The following is a 20,027-nucleotide window of genomic DNA, read 5'->3' as shown; positions in this document are numbered from 1 at the left end:
TGTGTACCACAGAGTGCAAACGTTGGAGAGTCACAATTGATTGTGTCAGAGAGTGTCTTTGCCCACGTGGATGGAGTCTTCTTCCTTGCCTGGGGCCACAAGACACACCCCAGCCCCTCCTTAGTCTCAGAAGGGGTGGGATGGGCAGCCTCCCCCTACCCAGGGACCTCCCCGTCCCTCCCCGCCCTGCCCTGCCTGCCGCAGTTACCACTCCCCAGAGGGCACGGGGCTAGGCTGTGCCTTCCAGCAAAAGTCCCAGAGTGAGCAGAACAGGTCGCTGGCCTGGAAGCCAAGCTGGCTGCCATTTGCGTACTGAGAGGTGGGGGACCCTGGGCAGGAAGCTGGCTGAGCCCCAAGACCTCAGGGACCATGGGCGGGGAGCTGGTGACTGGCCTGGGGGCCCTGAGACGGAGAAAGCGCCTGCTGGAGCAGGAGAAGAGAGTGGCCGGCTGGGCACTGGTGCTGGCGGGAACTGGCATCGGACTCATGGTGTTGCACGCTGAGATGTTGTGGTTTCTGGGTTGCAAGGTAAGTGGATCCCTTCCGAGAGCCTGGTGGAGGGGGTGGCTGGGGACAGGGAACCTGGTGGGGGGGGGACGCTGGGGACAGGGAACCTGGTGTGTGGGGGGGAGCTGGGGACAGGGAACCTGGTGGGGGGGGGACGCTGGGGACAGGGAACCTGGTGTGTGTGGGGGGCGCTGGGGACAGGGAACCCAGTGTGAGGGAGGAGAGACTGGTGTCTGCACCCCTGGGTTGTGAGGGAGAGGGCTGGGGGTCTTACACCCTGGGTGTGAGGGAGGGAGCTGGTGTCTGCACCCCTGGCTGTGAGGGAGGAGGCCTGGTGTCTGCACCCCTGGGAGTGAGGGAGGAGGCCTGGTATCTGCACCCCTGGGAGTGAGGGAGGAGGCCTGGTGTCTGCACCCCTGGGTGTGAGGGAGGAGACCTGCTGTCTGCACCCCTGGGAGTGAGGGAGGGAGCTGGTGTTTGCACCCCTGGGTGTGAGGGAGGAGGCCTGGTGTCTGCACCCCTGGGAGTGAGGGAGGAGGGCCTGGTGTCTGGACCCGTGAGAGTGAGGGAGGGGGCCTGGTGTCTGCACCCCTGGGTGTGAGGGAGGAGGCCTGGTGTCTGGACTGCTGGGTGTGAGGGAGGCAGATGGGGGGTCTGCACCCCTGAAACCTGAGCTACTGTGAATTCCTCCTGCTCCTTCCCCCTCCCTCTCTCCCTCAGGCATTGTTGAGGCCCATGCAAGGCTGACCCTTGATAGCCCAGCTCTAGTGAAGGGAGGGCGAGGGAGACAAACGTTGTCATTAGGCGTCCCCTTGCTCCTTATCTAGCCTCTGCCATTTACCCGGTAACACCAGGCAGTACCCTGACAGAGGAGAAAGTGGGGACTGGAGCCTCCACCCACCTCTAACGTACAGAAGCGCCATTAGCCCCAGAAGGCACCTGTTACTCGCTTGCAAGATAATGGTTTAGTGCCTTGAACTCCTTCGTCCCTGTGGAAGAGGAGTCTTGGGTTCAGACTCAAGAGTCCGCAGGAGCCTCAAAAAGTCTCACCAGGGATGGGGTCCAAGTATGGAGGGGGGGGTGGAGGGAGGCAAGAGGATCATAAAGATAGGCCCAGCCTAGGCTTCATGCTGAATTAGAGGCCAGCCTGGGCTGCCCAAGACCTTATCTCAAAACCAGAAATAAATCCAAACAATGTGGGGGGGCACACTCAAGAGAGCTATCAATCCATCTCTGGAAGACCAGGGAGAACAGGTGAGGCTGGAACAGGTTTTAGCAAGCCCCGGGGATATTCCGACCCTAGTCAGGCTTGTGGCATAAGAGATGGAGGGCAAGGGTCGGGTCTGTGGCTTGAAGGGCAGACACACTTGCCAACAGAAAAGCTGGGGCAGGGGGCTGGGTATGCGTGCGCATGCGCAGATGGAACGTTCTTTAGGCAAACTTGCGGGCCCTGGTGCTCAGCCCAGCATTTGAGGATTGGGAGTGTGGGAAGCAGCTGCTGTGAAGTGACCGGCAGCCACATGGAGGGTCAGGGCAGGCCAGCTTCCTTCAGCCAAGTGGCCAAGGAGAGGGCAGCCACTGCGAGGGGGTGGGGCCGTCCAGAGCCATGCCAACAGGAAACGTGGCTGGGGCCTGCCCGGCGCTCCCACGCTCCTGCACCGCGCCCAGCAGGGGAGGTGGGGACCTGAGAATCCTGGCTGAAGGGAAGGGACCAGGGGGTCTTTCTTATCCTTCATTTCTCCCTTTTCACTACCTGCCCAGGCTTTCCTCCAACTGTGATTCTCGAAGGAGCAGATGCCACTCTCTGAGCCTCAGTTTTCCCATCTGTTCAAACATAGCCATAAATGTCCCTTCCCAATCTTTGTTTGAGACAAGGTCTCTGGTAGCCCAGGTTGGCCTTGAACTGGCTACGAAGCTGAGGATGACCATGTACTTCTGATCTGCCTGCCTCCACTTCCCCAAGTGCAGGGATCACAGGCATGTACCGCAACACTCAGTTTACACCAGGATGAGGGTCAAACCCAAGGCTCTGCGGATGTTAAGTAAGCAGTAAGCACTCTTCCAGGTGAACCGCATCCCCGCATCCCCGCCCTAACCCCCCTTCCAATGGCTGCCTAGGTGACCTCCATGCCAGCTCCTTTCCAACTCCATCTCAATGGAACAAACTTGTTTTTGACCACACGAAGACAGAGGGAGCAGCGGGTGCCAAGACTGTAGGAAGGAAGAGACAGAGCTTTGGATGAAGTGAAGCAGAGAAGATGGGCCGGACAGAGACTTGGGGAGGAAAGGACAGTCCACAGAAGGAAGGTGGGGGTGGGGAGGGAAGAGAGAGAGAGAGAGAGAGAGAGAGAGAGAGAGAGAGAGAGAGAGAGAGAGAGCCAGAAACCCTAGTTGGAGAGATGCACTCAGGGACCGAAAGGCATGCATGGACCCCTCCCCCGCGAGACACACACACACACACACACACACACACACACACACACACACACACACACACGCACAGGCAGTAGCTCAGTTGGTAGAGTACTTGCTTAACCTGCACAAAGGCCCTGGGTTCAGTCTCCCCGACTGAACTGGGGTGATGCATGTCTGTAATCCTAGCACTTGAGAGGTCGAGAAGCAGAGGGAATCTGGGTGTAGAATTTGGGAAGGGGGACGCCCCCACCCCTGCCGCAGGAGCAATGAATTGCATTATGGGAAAATGGCTGGTGTCTGCCAGCGATAGCGGCTGAGACAAACTGAAAAACTGAACGGGGAACTGGGCAAGGGTGAAGGGTGAAGGGTGATGGGGGAAGGGAAAGCTGGGGACAACAGCGCCATTGTTCAGACAGGGGTGGGGGGAGCCCCCCTCCGGGGCAGGAAACTGGCCCTCTTCCCCTGCTCAGAGGCGGGGTGCTGGCGCGGGCCCAGCCAGGGAAGCTGGCAGAGGGCTGAGGAGGAACAGGTGCAGGGGGTCAAGGAGGGAACCCAGGCAAGCCCTGCCCTGGGACAGTACCTCCCGGTGGTCATCGGCCCGTCTTAGGGAACCCAGCAATTTCTCACCCCCAACTCTCTAAATCCTTCCCCCCTAAATTCTAGATCCCTCTAAGGCATTGCCACACAAACGGAGGAAGAAAGAAAAAAAAAAAAAAAAAAACTTCTGGCGCTTTATGCAGGCCCTGAACTTCCGCCCCATGTCCCTGGGCATACAGCCAGGGGAAGTGGTAGAAGAGAAGAAGGGGTTCATAAAGCAGGACTGGGGACCCCCCTGTGGGGAGCCGGGGCTGGGGGTGTCTTGGGGTCCATTCCCCAGATTAGAGAAGGGCAGAATGATGCTCAATGAGGAAGGACTTTTCCTAGGGAAAGAGAAAGAATGTGAGTTTCAAGGCCTCCTGACGGTAGGGAGTGGAGGGTGGTGAGAATCTGAGACATGGCTGTCCGGCTTAGATGGTGATGTCCATCTACCACGGGGCAGTAGACCCAAATTAGAAATCCTCCTGTCTCGGCCTACTGAAGATCATAAGCGTGAGCTGCACACTAGACTCCAGACTGGTTTTGAGGTGTCAGGAGGGCCTGGTTGGGGAGGCAGACCGTTGTTGGGAATGTAGAGACAGCCTTTCTGAAGGGAGGGACTGGGGTGAGTGGACCGGAAGCGCTGGCTCACTGTCTTTTGTTCCCACACAGTGGGTGCTATACCTGCTCCTGGTGAAGTGTTTAATCACCCTGTCCACTGCCTTCCTCCTCTGTCTTATTGTGGTCTTCCATGCCAAGGAGGTCCAGGTAAGCTGGGTACCCCCCCCCCCAGCTTTGCTTTCCGAGTATCCTTCTCCTTCCCTGAGATGCACTAGTCTGTCTATACCTTTGCCCACTGGGATGGACTGAGCTACAGACAGACAGACAGACAGGCAGATTCTGCTGGCATAGGTGACCCATCCCCCAGTGTAGCCCCAATATGTATCCTTGTCCACTTAGAGTTGGTGGCATTACCTGCCCTTCCAGCTCCTGGGTCCCAAGACCATTTACATTTTTTAAAAGATTTATTTATTTATCATATGTCTCCCGACACATCAGAAGAAGGCATCAGATCTCATTACAGATGGCTGCAAGTCACCATGTGGTTGCTGGGATTTGAACTCAGGACCTCTGGAAGAGCAGTCAATGCTCTTAACTGCTGAGCCACCTCTCCAGCCTGACCACTTACTTTTTAAAAATTAATTTTGTTGCAGGGGGTTTGAAGTCAGGACGTTGCACTGAGCCACACCCCCAGCCCCTCACTGGGGGATTCTAGGCAGGAGCTCTACCACTGAGCCACGCCCCCAGCCCCTCACTGGGGGATTCTAGGCTGGAGCTCTACCACTGAGTTATGTGCCTAATTTCTTTACAACTGTTATTAATGAGAATAATGCTGTGTATGTAAATTTTTAAAACATTCATTTATTTATTTATGCGGGCACACTTGGAAGTCAGAGGACACATTATACAAGTCAGTTCTCTCCTTCTACCACGTGGGGTTTTAGGCCTCAAGCTCAGGTCATGGGGTTTGGAGGTGAAGATTCGTTGAGCCATCATACAGGACCAAAGACTGTATTTTAACTGAGTGCCTTTCAGGTGCCAAGCACATCCCAGGGTGCTACTGTACATGGCTGAGGATCACTGTCTTAGATTGGAGTTGGCAAACCGGGGAAAAGATCTGGAGATATGAATATGGGAACGGCATTATGTCTCAGTGAGACCAGAGTTCAAAGATGGCTAGAAGAGTTGTTGAGTCTGGAGGAGGGGGGAAAAATCTCATATTAGGGGCTGGCACTACTGTAGGATGTTAAGTGTTAGGTGACTTGTGATTTCAATAGGTAAGGACACAGTAATATAGGGTAGAGATCTGGTAGCTCAGTGCTAAAGAAAGATAAGGGAATAAAAATAAGACTGGGGGTGTGGCTCAGTGGTAGAGCCCCTGCCTAGAATCCCCCAGTGAGGGGCTGGGGGCGTGGCTCAGTGGTAGAGCCCCTGCCTAGAATCCCCCAGTGAGGGGCTGGGGGCGTGGCTCAGAGGGGCTGGGGGCATGGCTTAGTGGAGAGCACTCTTTTAGTATTTTGGAGTGATTTTTACCTTCACATTGAAAAAAAAAAAAAACAAACGAACAAACCAACCAACCTCACAGAGAGCAGTTCATGCTCTGGGCCCAGTGTTCAGATTTGTAAATTAGGAGCGAGTATATGAATCTCTGTATATGAGCATTTGTTAAGCCACATATACAGGGGACAGAGCAGTCCCTAAGGCGTCCAAATGCTGCCTAAATGGAGGTAAATGTGGCAGCACACCTGTAGTCCCAACACTTGGGGGTCTGAGACCAGAACATCACTCAGTTGACCTAGCCTAGGTTATAAATTACATGGCGCCAGAGTGTGCAATGTAGATGCTAAGGCTGGTACTCAGGGAGTCAGGCTTGGTACTAAATGCCTTTATTCACTAAGCCATCTCACAGCCCCCCCCCCATTATTTTTGCCTCAAAGCCATGAGTGGGCAGAGCCCTCAGGGACGGGCACATAAGCCCTGGGAGGTCGATGGTTCTGTCTCAGTCGCTACAAATTGCAGCTTATAGAACTTGTCAGGGCACACAAGAGGCACTCAATTTGTGGGACTCAATTCCTTCCGGAAGTGGGTCGGAACTAGCCAGGAGAGTTGGAAAAGGTGGAGAAATGACTTGTTGGGTTCCCGCCTGCCTCCTTCCCCAGCCCCACGCCCTGAGTAGCTATCTCTGTCCTACCCTTTCCTGGCCCAGGGCGTCCTCCATATCTTATCTCGGGGCGCAGGCGGGGTGTGCCACTGCCTGCCCCGCACCTGACCTCTCTCCCTGTGTCTGCCCCTTCCCTGCAGCTGTTCATGACTGACAACGGGCTCCGGGACTGGCGCGTGGCGCTGACCCGGCGGCAGGTGGCGCAGATCCTGCTGGAGCTGCTGGTGTGCGGGGTGCACCCGGTTCCCCTACGGAGCCCTCACTGCGCCCTGGCGGGGGAAGGCACCGACGCGCAGCCCTGGCCGGGCTTCCTGGGCGAAGGCGAGGCGTTGCTGTCCCTGGCCATGCTGCTGCGTCTCTACTTGGTGCCCCGCGCGGTACTGCTGCGTAGCGGGGTCCTGCTCAACGCGTCCTACCGCAGCATCGGGGCGCTCAACCGAGTCCGCTTCCGCCACTGGTTCGTGGCCAAGCTATACATGAACACGCACCCGGGTCGCCTGTTGCTGGGCCTCACGCTGGGCCTCTGGCTCACCACAGCTTGGGTGCTGTCTGTGGCTGAGAGGTGAGGAGCCTGGAGCACAGGGAGGAGACACCGGGGTCTCAGGGTCTGCTGGTCGTGGTGGTGCAGGCCACAAGCCTGGGTGGGGACCAGCCAACCTCAGCAATCGGGACAGGCTCACTTTCTGCCCTTCTTGGCTGAGAAAGCGCAAGTCCTTGAGGTGGTTCCAACTTCTGAGCCACCTAGAAAACACGGGCGCGCGCGCGCGCATTCACACACACACACACACACACACACACACACACACACACGGGGGTGGGGTGGGGGTGGGAGTGGGGGAGGGGAGAGATCCCAGGCAAACCCACCCTTCTGGCTCCCATAGCGAGTTCAGATTCAGACTCTGGTAATGAGGACTAATCCTAGTAAGTACCTTGTTGAAAAGAACAGCTTTTCCAAATTAGCGGGTACAGTAAGTGCTTGGTGAGTCTGGGAAGCGGACATTTGGACCCACTTTGCTGGGGGAATTCCCTGCAGGACCTAGCTATTGCTTAGCAACCATAAACAGATGGAGGGGAGCTTCGATTCTTAAGGCCCCTCAGGGTCCCACCAGGAAACCCAACCTGAGAGGGCCTTGGGGCAACATAGCCAAACTTCTGGAGCCCAGGCTGCCTCTAACACCCCAGTACCTCAGCCTCCTGAATGCTGGGGTCACCGATGGGTGTCACTATGCCCTGCTCCCGACAACCCCCCTCGCTTTTTTTAAAAAAGAGATGTCAATCATTTTGATCCTGATTATCGCGTGAAGGCCATAGAACCTCTTCGTGGACGTTAGATAAAGACGTAGCTTCCTCTGGATAGCTCCTGCCAAGTGAACTTCAGGCTGGGTCTGCGCCCCAGCTTAGCCCTTATCCGCCCCCTCTTGAGTCTAGTCGCCCTGGTTGCCTACCTGAACTCAAACAGGCGCTAGAGCAGAGGTTCTCAACCTTCCTGTGCGGCGACCGTTTAATTCAGTTCCTCAAGCTGTGGCGCCCCCCCCCCCAACCAGAAATGTATATTTGTCGCTTCTTCAGAACTATAAGGTTTGTTGCTCCTGTTATGAATTGTAGCGTCAATGTCTGTAGGCGGCTCCTGTGAAAAGGTTAGTCGAACGCCGCGGGGTCGCGACCCACCCGTTGAGAACCACCGTCCCAGACCTTGTCAGACCTGGATTTGTACTTTGCAGCCCAGCGTGGTTGAGCACCTGAAAGAGGTCACACAGCAGAGAAGAGGGCAGAATTCCTGGCGTTCTATCCAGATGTTTCTTGGTGTTAAAAAAAAATGTGGCAGGAAGAGTTAGGGGGTGAACCCCACCGACACCCCCAGGCTGGGATTTCAGAATTAAGTTCCCTTTGCCCATAGGCAGGTTGTCAATGCCACGGGACACCTCACAGACACACTGTGGCTGATACCGATCACATTCCTGACCATTGGCTACGGGGACGTGGTACCTGGCACCATGTGGGGCAAGATTGTCTGCCTGTGCACCGGAGTCATGGTGAGTTCTGCCCCTCAAGACCCTGTCCCAGCCGCTGCTGATATCATGGCTCAGGAAACCAACATAGGTTCCCTGACATCCCTGAGAAATTCGGGTAGCAGACCCCCCCCGCCACCCCCCCAGCTTCCCCCCCCACCCCCAGCTTCATTCTTTATTCAAAATCCAACCCCATTTCTTTCTCCTCTTCCTTTTCCCTCTCCTCCACCCCCACTTCTCCCCCCTCTCTCCTCCTCCTCCTTTAAGTTAGGGTTTTGCTATGTATCCCAGGCTAGCCCCAAACTCCCTATGTACCTCAGGCTGGCCTTAAACCCTCAATCCTGCTTCGTCTTTCAAGCATGCTAGATACTACAAATAACCTTTCTTGAGACTATGGTCTCTCTTAGTCTAGAACCCAGGGTTCATTTCCTCAGACCCAGGCCCCAATTCCCCAGTTCCATTTCTTCCCAAGCCAAGGGATCCAGTGTCCTGTCCTCCCCTAGGGGAACTGGGTGGAAAGTCACCATCAGGAGTATGTTTTGGGGACCAGGCTTCATAGATTCAAAGCCCCACTTTGTCCCTTGCAAGCTATGGGGCTCAGGCAAACCACATGATGTTTCTGGGCCTCGGTGCCCCCATTTGTTAAGTGGGTACAGTCCCAGCATCCTCCTTGTTGGGTTGTTGAAAGGGCAGGTGAAAAACGTCAAGTCAAGGGTTCAAACAGGAAGCGCAAGGGAGTACTCAGTAAAAGCAGCAGGGGTGGAGTGGGGGAGATGCCAGTTCTGGTAATGGATCCTACACATCTGTTCTGACCCCAGCCTCTGAGCTTGCTGGGAGGAAGTGGGGGCTGGGGGACAGTTGTTGTAATGGATCCCACACATTTCCGCAGCTCACTGTTCCCACCCTTGATCTAGAGCCCTTTGGGCAGAAGCAGAGGCTCCTATCTCCAGGCTATGCCCCCCTCCTCCAGGCTATGTTCCCTCCCCCACAGTCACCCTCCTTCCTACTACAGACCCCCACGGCCACCACCCAGTTCCACCGGACTCCTTCTCCCTCTCGGGGGCCCAGCCCCAAGTGCCTTGGCCTAGCCCTTCCCACAGAGGATCTAAGCCACCAGCTCCCAGCTCTGATGCTGCCCCGAGACATGTTGAGTCCCCTAAGCCTTGAGTCCATGGGTGAGCAATGGTGTAGCAAGCAAGTTGGACACGCACACAGTAGGTGGACAGAAAAGCCAGAAAAGAAATATTCCTGAAGATCAGAGCCCCTCAGGGCTGTGTCGTTTGACAGAAAGAGAAACTGAAAGTATGAGGCATTAAGTGCACACACTCACGTGCACACACACACACACACACACACACACACACACATCATGCCTGGCTCAGAGCCTCCATGGCACAACAATAGCATCTTTTTTAATACTTTTAGATTATATTTGGTTATTCATTGGGGGGGGGGTCTTGCATGTCAGGGCCCTCACGTCGTGGTCCAAGGGCAACTGTTAGAGACTGGGCCCCCTCCTCCACTGTAAGGGTTTGGATGGAGATGCAGCTCAGATCACCAGGCCTGGTGGCAAGTGCCTCTTACCCCCTCGGTCATCTCGGTGATGTTCCTGTGTTGTTTGTTTTCGGGGTAGAGAGATGGACAAAGGGCTCATGTAGCCCAGGCTAGCCTCAAGCCTGCCATACAGCAGAGGCCGATCCTCCTGCCTCAGTGCTGTCCCCTCCTCCCCTGGTACTGGGTCTATAGGTGTGTGTCACAGCGCCTGAGTCTGGTGCAGACAGGTCGTCTCTGCCAGTCTCTGCTCTGACATTTTCCAGCGGCGACTGGTGTCATTTTCACAGATACTGGGGGGACACGTCTGTCCCCCAGAGAGGCTGTCCTCCCGTTTTCTACTCCATCATTTAAGAAAGAGGCATTCAAGCTGCAGGGGCGCGGGCGGGGGTGATGGGCGGAGCATGCCTGTGAGTCCAGAACTGGACGGTTGACGAAGGTCTGGGGGTAGCCTGGGCTACCTAGAAAGACTCTCTCCATACCCTAAGACAAACAGGGCTGGAAATTTGGCATTTATGAAGACCTGGGGTTAGGTACATGGTACGGTATAACTGGGCACAGTGATATGTGCCCGTGACCCCAGCACTTCGGAGGTCTAGGCAGCCGATCAGAAGTTTGATAGTGAATTCAGGCCAGCCTCAGAGATAGCTCTGTTGATGAAGTGGCAGCGGCTGTACCCACCCTCTGTGGCTCGTGAAGACTCGTGAGAGTCCCTCAGAGTCACACGCCTTGCTCGGTGCGCCCACAGGGCGTCTGCTGCACCGCTCTGCTGGTGGCTGTGGTGGCCCGGAAGCTGGAGTTTAACAAGGCAGAGAAACACGTGCACAACTTCATGATGGACATCCACTACACCAAAGAGGTGAGGCTGGGCGCCGGGCGCTCGGGCTGGGGCTGTAGTCCAGTCATGAGACCTTTGCCTAGATCCCATAAGACCCTGAGTTCAACCCCAAGCACCATGTAAATCAGGCATGGTGGTGTAGACCTGTAATCCCAGCATTCAGGAGACGGATGCAGGAAGATCAGGGGTTCAAGGTAATCCTCAGCCGTGCGGTTCAAGGCCAAGTGGGCTACGGGAGACCACCCTGTACTAAAGACTCCTTAAAACGCATGATGGTTCGTGTGTGTAACCCAGTACTCGGAAGGGTCAGACAGTAAGATGGCAGGGAATTTGAGGCTAACCTGGGCTACATAGCAAGACCCTAAAGAGAAAAAAAAAAAAAAAACCAGTCCCCCTACTTCAAAACCTGGTCTACCAGATTCCCGGGGCACCCCTCTCCCCTGACCCTGCGCCATCCCCCTCAGATGAAGGAGTCAGCCGCGCGGCTGCTGCAGGAAGCCTGGATGTACTACAAGCACACTCGAAGGAAGGACTCGCGAGCCGCCCGCAGGCATCAGCGCAAGATGCTGGCTGCCATCCACAAGTGAGAGCCTCCCTGTGTCCCTGTCACCTCTGCCTAGTGTGTTCGTGCCCAGACACCAACCCAGAGCACCGCTCAGTCGGTGCTAGTGGCCCTGGATTCCCAGGGTCCCTCCTGCTCTGAGGCAGACTGCTCCTTTGCGTCCTGGCTCCTCTCCCCTCACCCCTCCCCTCTGCCCACCTCCCGCGCAGGTTCCGCCAGGTACGGCTGAAACACCGGAAGCTCCGGGAACAAGTGAATTCCATGGTGGACATCTCCAAGGTACCAGGGCCCTAGAGAGGAGGTCTTGGGGAAGGGGCAGGGTGGGGCTGAGGCTGGAAGATGAACCTGTGAAGAAGGGACCCTTAGACGCAGACTCGGTAGCTCAGGCCTGGAGTCCCAACACTGGGGGAGTGGATGCATTGTGAGTTCAAGACCAGCCTGGGCTACCTGAGACCCTATCTCACAAAAAAGTAGGCGGTAGTGGTACAAGCCTTTAATCCCAGCACTCAGGAGGCAGAGAGGCAGGTGGATCTCTGAGTTCGAGGTTAGCGTGGTTTACAGAGTGAGTTCCAGGATAGCCAGGGCGATGCGGAGAAACCCTGTCTCAAAAAAAAAAAAAAAAAAAAAAAAAAAAAAAAACCAGAAACAAGGGCAAACAAAAACAAATTTTAAACATCCCCATCCTAGGGCCCAGTGGGAAGGTTTAGTGACTTGAGTCACTAGAACCCATAATAAAGGTAGAAAAAGAGAACGGACCCCACAAAGTTGTTCTGCGACTGCCAGGCTTGGGCCCCTCCCCCCCACATCCTATGCACAAACAATAGTAAAGAATTTGTTTTTAAGACAAGCTGCCGACACGAAAGGGGAATCACCGCGGGGGAGGGGCGCAGATGTGCAGTAAAGGTTACAGGATGGAGAAAAAAAGCCTCCCCCCCTCCTTGCTTAAGACGCTGGCTCCTTTTAGACTTAAAAAAAAAAAAAACCCACCAAAGAGTGCCAATGTTTGGTTTCAAATCATCTTTATCACTTACATGTGGACGGATATAAATTTCCTTCCAGGTGCGACTCTTATGCAAATAAAACCGGGCAGAGTTACAGAGCGGCTCAAACACTGACAACCAACCCAACTTAAAAAAAATGTAAGGGATACCCTGACAGGTGATGAGGCTGTTTCAGCAAAAGCCAGCTCCCAACACTTGGGAAGCGGGTGCCCGAGGGCAGAGGGGTCCCCTCGAGGCTGAGGCTCAGACCCTTCGGCTCCACCAGCGATGGTGACGTCATGCCGCTTTGGCCTGGCTCATGACTGCCCTTCTTTATGTAGTGGCCTTTTCTTGTTAGCCCAGCACAATCCAAACAGCCACCCTTGGCACTGAAGCCATGGTAAACATAGTCCCAGACACAGGTCCCCAGACTACATGACACGTCTCAGAAGACAGCGTGGTCTGGTCAGCCGGAATAGGTGGAGTGCAGTGGATGAAGGTTATAGGGCGTGGCCACAGAATCGGATGGTTCCCACAGCAAGCTCACAGACAAGGTTGAGGGTGAACGCTTCCCTGGTACCCATGAAGCGCCAGGTTCAATCCCCAGCCCTGCAAAAAACCAGGCATGGCTGTATATGCCTGTAATCCCAGCATTTGGGAGGCAGAGGCAGGAAGATCAGGAATCCAATCAAGCTAATTAGGGATGAAGCGATGAGTCAGCGGTTAAGACCATTTCCTGCTCTTGCACAGGACCCAGGTTGGGTTCCCAGCACCCAGATGTCAGCCTTCATCTGTCTGTAAATCCAGTAGCGCAGTATTCAGTTCCAGCTTGGGCTACCAAAGACTTTGCCCCACCCCACTGCAAAAGAACAGTCCTGCAGGGCCAGCGAGTTTTCTGCTGCCCCACTCGGTAGAGCAGACGGGGCTCTTGGACAACCTCACTCCTGTGTTCGCCTCCCACTCAGATGCACATGATCCTGTGCGACCTGCAGCTGTGCCTCAGCACCTCCCACCGCGCCCTGGAGAAGAGGATCGACGGGCTGGCAGGGAAGCTGGATGCCCTGACTGAGCTGCTTGGCACTGCCCTGCAGCAACAGCCGCTACCAGAACCCAGCCAGGAGGCCACATAGCTGGTGAGGGGGCAGGGACTGGGCCAGGAAAACTCCGCGTCTATGGCCAGTGCCTGATGTGGCTGGTGCCTATAGATAAGGCCACCCTTTCTCTTAAGCTGTCTCGCCTCTTAGGACTCTGAGTTCAGGGCTGGACTGGAAAAAAAAAAAAAAACGGAGATTCCTTCAGCCTCATTTCTCTCTTTTGTGCGAGGGGGCGTGGCCAAAGGGAGACTGACTCTTGGCGTTGTGTATTCTAGGCAGGGGCTCTACCACTGAGCCACGCCCCCAGCCCCTCACTGGGGGATTCTAGGCAGGGTTTTACTCTGAGTCCTATCCCCTAACTAGTAGCTTCTGGCTTCCCAGTCCTCTCCCCCCTTTGATTGGTCTCTGTTCCCGTGCACACCTGTACCCTCCTCTCCTGGGATTTGGTACCCTTCTGTCTTCCTACCTCTGGACATTCGGTGCCTTCTGCCTTCTGCCAGTCTCCACCTCTGGCATCTCTGCCCCTATGATTTCTAGCCTGTTACTGATCTACCATCTCCTCAGGACCCACAGAAGAATCAGACTATGTACCCAAGGACTGAGCTCAAGGACATCCTCCCTGCCAAATCTGATCAAGCCCCATGAATCAATCACCTCAAGATGCTGGGACCCAAGCGGACCCACGTTGAGATACATGGACTCTGGTGGTGGCAGCCGTGAGTGGACACTGGCTTGGACGTCCCACAGCAATGGGAGCACAATTACCACTACACATACGCCCTCATCAGAAGCCCTTTCTGCTGTGCTGCTGTTCGTGGCCCCTCAAGCTCTGTTGGAGGAGAAGGTGCCTGGGGTCCAGGATGCTAGGAAGCTTCAGTTAACCGCAGGCCGGCCTCGCTGAAGGAACCAGGTCGGAGCGGTGGGAGGTGCTGCCCCCTGGTGGACGCCAGGGAAGACGCCGCTTCCTCTGGAATGCAGAGACTGCGCGGGAGGAGAGTGCGGGGAGCCCCTCACCAATCCGCCCTCATACTTTGTAATAAATGGTAAACAAAGCCAGAAGCTGCCGTTTCTTTCCAAACACCCAAGTCCTTCAGATCTTGCTGCAGGAGGCACTTGCCCTGTCCCCAGCCTCAGCTTCCCCAACTGTAGACGGGTCTGGTGGCATACGCTTCCCCGTATGTTCTCACTACTCAGGAGGCTGGGTTAGCAGCTGGACTTGGGAGGCAGAGGCAGAGGCAGGAGGATTTCTGTCAGTTCAGGACCAGTCTAGTATACGTAGGGAGCTCCAGGACAGCTAGGGGTGCATACTAAAACCTGGTCTCAAAACAAACACAGCCAAACAGAAACAAAACCAGTGGAAGGCAGGAAGAACTTGAGTTTGGGGCTAGTCTCGGCTAAATTTGGGGGGTGGGGTGCTAGCCTATAATCCCAACATTTATTTATAAGGTAGAGGCAAGATTAGGAGCTCAAGGCCATCCTCAGACACATGAGATCGTGCCTCAAGACAGCAAAATGGGTTGGTACAATGGCTCAGTTGGTGCAGGAACTCGCTGCCAAGCCTGACAATCTGAGCCAGTCCCTGGGACCAGCAGGTTAGATAAAAGACCTGATTCCTACAAGTTCTCCTCTGAAATGGGCATTGTGACATATCCCACCCACAAATAAATGCAACAAGAAGAAAAGCCAAGCCCCCCCCCCCCCCGAAGTGCCCGCTCAGCTTTATAACCCTGGGTGGTTGAAATCTACACCCTGCTAGATCTGAAACCAGAGCAAAGGTTTGGATTCAGCCACATGGGCATCAAGATCTTCATCCTGCCCTCTACTTGCTGTGTGACCTAGGGCAAGTGGCTTCACGTCTCTGAACATTTTACTTCCCCTGTGAAATGTCGTGTCTCCATGGAACCGCTGTGATAATGTACGAAAGCGCAGTGCCACGGGGTGGGGGTAGGGTAGGGGGTCGGGTCAGCGGCTAGTATCGTCCAGAGCGTGAGGGGTCGTTTGGACCTGCGTTAATCGTTTCCACAGCGTGTGGCTGCCCCCTCCTTGTTGACTTCTTCCTATTCACTCACGCCTACCCTGGTCCTCGACGCCAAGTCACACACCGAGAGATGAGCAGGCGCCCAGGAACACAGCAGTTTCAAAACCGCTCACCAGGAAAAGGAAGGGGGCAGCGCTGACAGCGCACCTACTGTGTGCTTTTGTAATGTTCGGCTTGGTTTGGTTTTTATGGCTCTGTGTGTGTTCTTGAGTGTATATGCACGTGGGTCCACCATCTGTTTTTCTTTTTCTGAGGCAGGGTCTCACCATGGAGTCCTGGCTGTCCTGGAACATATATAGAGCAGGCCAGCCTTAAACTCGTCAGAGCCGCCTGCCTCTGCCTCCCAAGGGCTGGGGTTAAAGGCGTGAGCTGCTAGGCCCAGCCCCCACCTTTCCTTTCTTTTTCTTTTGAGAAAAGATTTGTCACTAGGATGGAACATACCACAGGACCCATGGTTGGAGAGCAGCAGCCATTAGCTTATGTCTGTCTTCTCCGGCACCCCCGGCCTGGCTGTTCTCACGTGGGTTCTGGGGACCCATTCCTCGTGCACGAGCCATCCACCGTGCCAACTGACGCATCTCCCAGCCCTGCTGTTGTATCTGAGACGGGGTCTCATGGTGTAGCCCTGGCTACCCTGGTGTTCTGTAGTCCAGGCTAGCCTTGAACTCAACCCTTGTGCCTCGACCTCCTGAGTGTGTGAGTGTGTCCATGTGCACCATGGGCACATGTAGAGATCAGAGGACAGCTTGCCATGGTCAATTCTTTCCTTCTACTATGTAAATCCCAGGGATCAAACGCAGCTCACCAGGCGCTTTTACTCATGAGCTCTCTTGCCAGCCCAGACAGACACCCTGCTCTTTGTAAACCCTCAGCCATTGCCACCATCCAGGCCTCAACTTCCCCATTTCACAGATCTAGAAATGGAGTTTGCAGGGCATGCAGGCCTGGTTCAAGGTTCCAGCCAGGAAGCCACACGTCCGGTTGCAGAGCCCAGCTTCCCGGCCATCCCGTCCCCTGGCTGGTCTGCCTGCCTGCCCTGCCCCAAGTGAGTCAGAGACAGCAGCCTCGGGCCTGGGACCCAGGTCTGCATTCCTGCTACCCAGGCTGATTCATCCTGGCTTGGAAGGGAAAGCCCAGGCTTCGAGTCATTCTGGCTGAGCTATCTTTGGATTTCCCTACAAGTCCTCTGCCAGTCTCACCCCTGGGCTAAATTAGAGTGTCCGCCACCCACTGCCTCCGCCGCCCTTCTTCTGAATGCCGGCTCACCTGGAGTCCAAGTGGTGTTTCCAGAAAGAGACTGGAGGGGTTCCAAAGATGGCTGTCCCCTGAGAGAAGGCCTGGGGCTATGTCCATCTACTAGCTCCTCTGGAACCACTGTTCCTTCCCACAGTGCCTTCAGCTGGCCTACTCCTCCTATAGAGACCAAAGAGGGCACACTAGGGGGTTGAGTTTGCTACATGAGTTAACTGACTCAGACAGATTAATATGTCTACACAGGCCAGACTTGTAGCCCAGTGGGAGAGGGCTTGCTTAGTGTGTGCCAAGCCCTGAGTTCAAATCTTGATGCTAGACGGAATTTTTAAGAGTCAAAGAAAAATGTCAAAGCCATAGCAAAGAGGGAAGACAAGGGCACATCCCTATAACCCCAGAAATTAAGAGGGCAAGGGGAGAAGGACCATAATCTAAGGGCCAGCCTGTGTTACAGAATGAGATTTTGTCTTTTGATATAGAGACAGGAGTCATGGGAACTGGGATGTAGCCCTGCATCCCACTGCTTTGCCGAGCGGTTGCTCGGTCAGCCATTAGATTGCATTCCCGTGTTGTTCTTCCGTGTTCTCTTTCTGGATCTCTCTAGGGAGAAGGAACAAGTGCCTCCCCACCCCCACCCCAGGATGCCACCGATAAACCACAGTATGAGTCCACCAAGGTCCAACTGGGGAGGGGTTCCTGGGTTTATTACAGAGCCCATCTTGGATGGCTTCCCTACAGCTCCACAGATGGAGCCCCCCTACAGCCAACCTTCCCCGTCTGTGTGCTCCTGAGGCCCCGAGGCCCTGCGCAGTTAGGGCGAAACTACAAACAGCTGGCCAGACGTGCGCCAAGAGAGCCTGGATGGAATTTGGGGTGAGGGTCTGATGGGTGTCTCCAAACTTCCTTCTACAAGGGGACAGACAAAAGGGCCAAGTGCTCAGGCCCGCTTCTACTGAGGATAAGGCCGTTGTGCTTGGAGTCCAGCTGGCTTTCTACAACAGTCTCAGTGTCAAAGGTCCCAGCAAAGCAGGGGCCACAGTAAATGTCCCCAAAGAAACACATTCTCTGTATCTGGGTAGCCAAGGAGCAGGCATCCTGCCTTCAGCTCCTGGATTTCATCCACAGCAACATACCCATGTGCACACACGTATACACACACACATGTAAACATTCGTGCAAGCATACCCATGCACATACATGTATACACACACATGTAAACATTCGTGCAAGCACACCCATGTACACACATGTATACACATGCCACGCATGCGCACACTCATGTGCTCATCTTTTTTAACGGTTTTGACAGAAACAAAGTCAGAAACACGGGGACTTTTGGCGGATGCCAGGAGTTTCCACAAGAGATCCCAAATCCCTGTGTATCTTGAATCTGTCGCTGCCAACCTGTGCCTGTTCTCAGTGGGGCTCAGATCCCGACTCCCCTCTTCCAGTACCATTGCCCTTCCCTGTCATCAGATCAGCGCTTCGGAAACACCAAGCGCCGGGCGAGGGCTGAGCTGTAGACGTTGAGTCAGAGGGTGCTGGCCTCCGAAGCTCAGTCTGGCGACTTGAGTTACTTCCCTCTTTTATTTCCCTCCTGCCTGCACTCCCACAAGGGGTGGGGGGGGGGTCAGGGCTCGGAGAGGAGTTAGGGAGGGGCCGGGGCCAGTCTCCCTCCTTAATGAAGACTACACTCCTCACAGCCCTGAGGCCTTCCTAACATCCATCCTGATTGGACCCTGCCCTGCTCAAAATGCACAGTGGCTTCACAGCCTTTCTGTCAGGGGCTAGCTACAAGGCTTAGCACAAACAACACAGCTCTCCCTAACCTCCCCCTCATTACTTTGCGGTACTAGGGGTTGAAGCAAGACGTTATACGCCCTAGACAGCATGCTACTGTTACACCATCGACTCTCACTATTAGATTCACTTCTAGGCAACTTTCTAGGACTTGGACCACTCCCCAGCCCCTCACTGGGGGATTCTAGGCAGGGGCTCTACCACTGAGCCACGCCCCCAGCCCATCATTGGGGGATTCTAGGCAGGGGCTCTACCACTGAGCCACGCCCCCAGCTCCTCACTGGTGAATTCTAGGCAGGGGCTCTACCACTGAGCCACGCCCCCAGCCCCTCACTGGGGGATTCTAGGCAGGGGCTCTACCACTGAGCCACGCCCCCAGCCCATCATTGGGGGATTCTAGGCAGGGGCTCTATCACTGAACTATATTGTCAGCAGGTGCTTAGTTATTGTTTTAGCCAGGGTCTCTCACTGGCCTGGTGCTTGTTAATGAGATGTTGTGGGCTGGAGACTGAGTCCCTGCCTCTAGCTCCCCATGCTGGGATTACAGGAGTGTGCTCTTATCTGGCTTCTGTACACGTGTTCTGGTGGCTGGACTAAGTTCCTCAGGCTCACACAGTAAACTCTTTACCAAATGAACTAGCTGTGTAAATGTCTTGTTTGGATTTTAGAGACCGATCTCGCTACATAAACCCAGGGCTGGCCTAGAATTCACTATGTAGCCAGGCAAGGCTGAAGCCACTCTAGATAATCCTCCTGAATTGTAGCATTGCAAGCATGAGCCATTGCATCTGGCTGTCTTTAAATAGCAGGATTCTTTTCATTCAGATGAAACAAACATCAATCACAATCTCAACACACTCTTTCAAAGGATGTTTTGTCCCGTGTGAGTGCATGTGCAAATGCACACATGTGAGTATGTGTACGGCAGCTGGAGGACAGCTTGTGCGAGCTGGTTTGATCTTTCTGTTGTGTGGGACCCAGGGACCAGACTCACACCGAATGTCCTCTCTGGTGGCAGCACCCCTGCTTAAGTCTCACTGCCCCCCCCAAGTGAATCTTGTCAGGAACACTCAGAAGTCCGCAGGGCTCTCCAAGTTAGTTTTCATAGCCTCTGTCCTCCACGCCTGGTCACGGCTCTGCTGGTCTCCACATCATTCCTGCGTTATCCTGGGATTAGCCTGGTGTCTAAGTGGTCACCTGTCGACCTGCGGAGGGCCAGTTTCTTCAGGTCTAGAAAGTAAGGAGGCTTCTCAGTAGCTGGTATGTCCCTAGGGCAGTGGTGTTGCAGGGATGGGGGGGTGGGTAATCAGAGTGCCAGGAGCCTCCATTTGGGCATGGCCAGTTCCACCCCCTCCCCCACCTCCCCCCACCCCTATAGCATGGTGTGTTCTTGGCCTGCCCCATTCTCCTTTCCCTCCTGCTCCATCCGATTAGAACAGATGTCTCCAGTGTTAGTGCTGTGATTTATTACCACTGTAAACATCCACCCTCAGCTGGCTGTGCTTGGAGCCTTTGTGCTGGGAACTCTCTGCCAACATACCACAGCCAGACAGTGTATTTTATGGGGCAAAGGGAGCGCCCAATGGCAAAGCCTTCCTGACTCTTACCGAGATGAGAGGGCCCTCTGTCCTTGTGCACTCTCTCGCTTCCTTACGGACAGACCAGAGCCCAGCACAAGTGACGC

General features: G+C 54.9%; 1 protein-coding gene across 1 annotated transcript; it reads left to right on the top strand.

Annotated features, from left to right (window-relative positions):
• The first annotated feature begins 260 nt into the window (after positions 1-260).
• Positions 261-14,220, top strand: KCNN4 (potassium calcium-activated channel subfamily N member 4). Its single transcript, XM_080909125.1, has 9 exons — positions 261-528; positions 4,171-4,266; positions 6,361-6,782; positions 8,118-8,253; positions 10,529-10,639; positions 11,083-11,201; positions 11,390-11,459; positions 13,126-13,293; positions 13,819-14,220. The coding sequence occupies exons 1-8, from the start codon at positions 370-372 to the stop codon at positions 13,288-13,290; spliced, it is 1,278 nt and encodes a 425-aa protein (XP_080765251.1). The 5' UTR covers positions 261-369; the 3' UTR covers positions 13,291-13,293; positions 13,819-14,220.
• The last annotated feature ends 5,807 nt before the right edge of the window (positions 14,221-20,027 follow it).

This window comes from Micromys minutus (assembly GCF_963924665.1).
Source record: "Micromys minutus genome assembly, chromosome: 32".
Taxonomy (NCBI): domain Eukaryota; kingdom Metazoa; phylum Chordata; class Mammalia; order Rodentia; family Muridae; genus Micromys; species Micromys minutus.
This window is presented reverse-complemented; position numbering and strand designations above follow the sequence as displayed.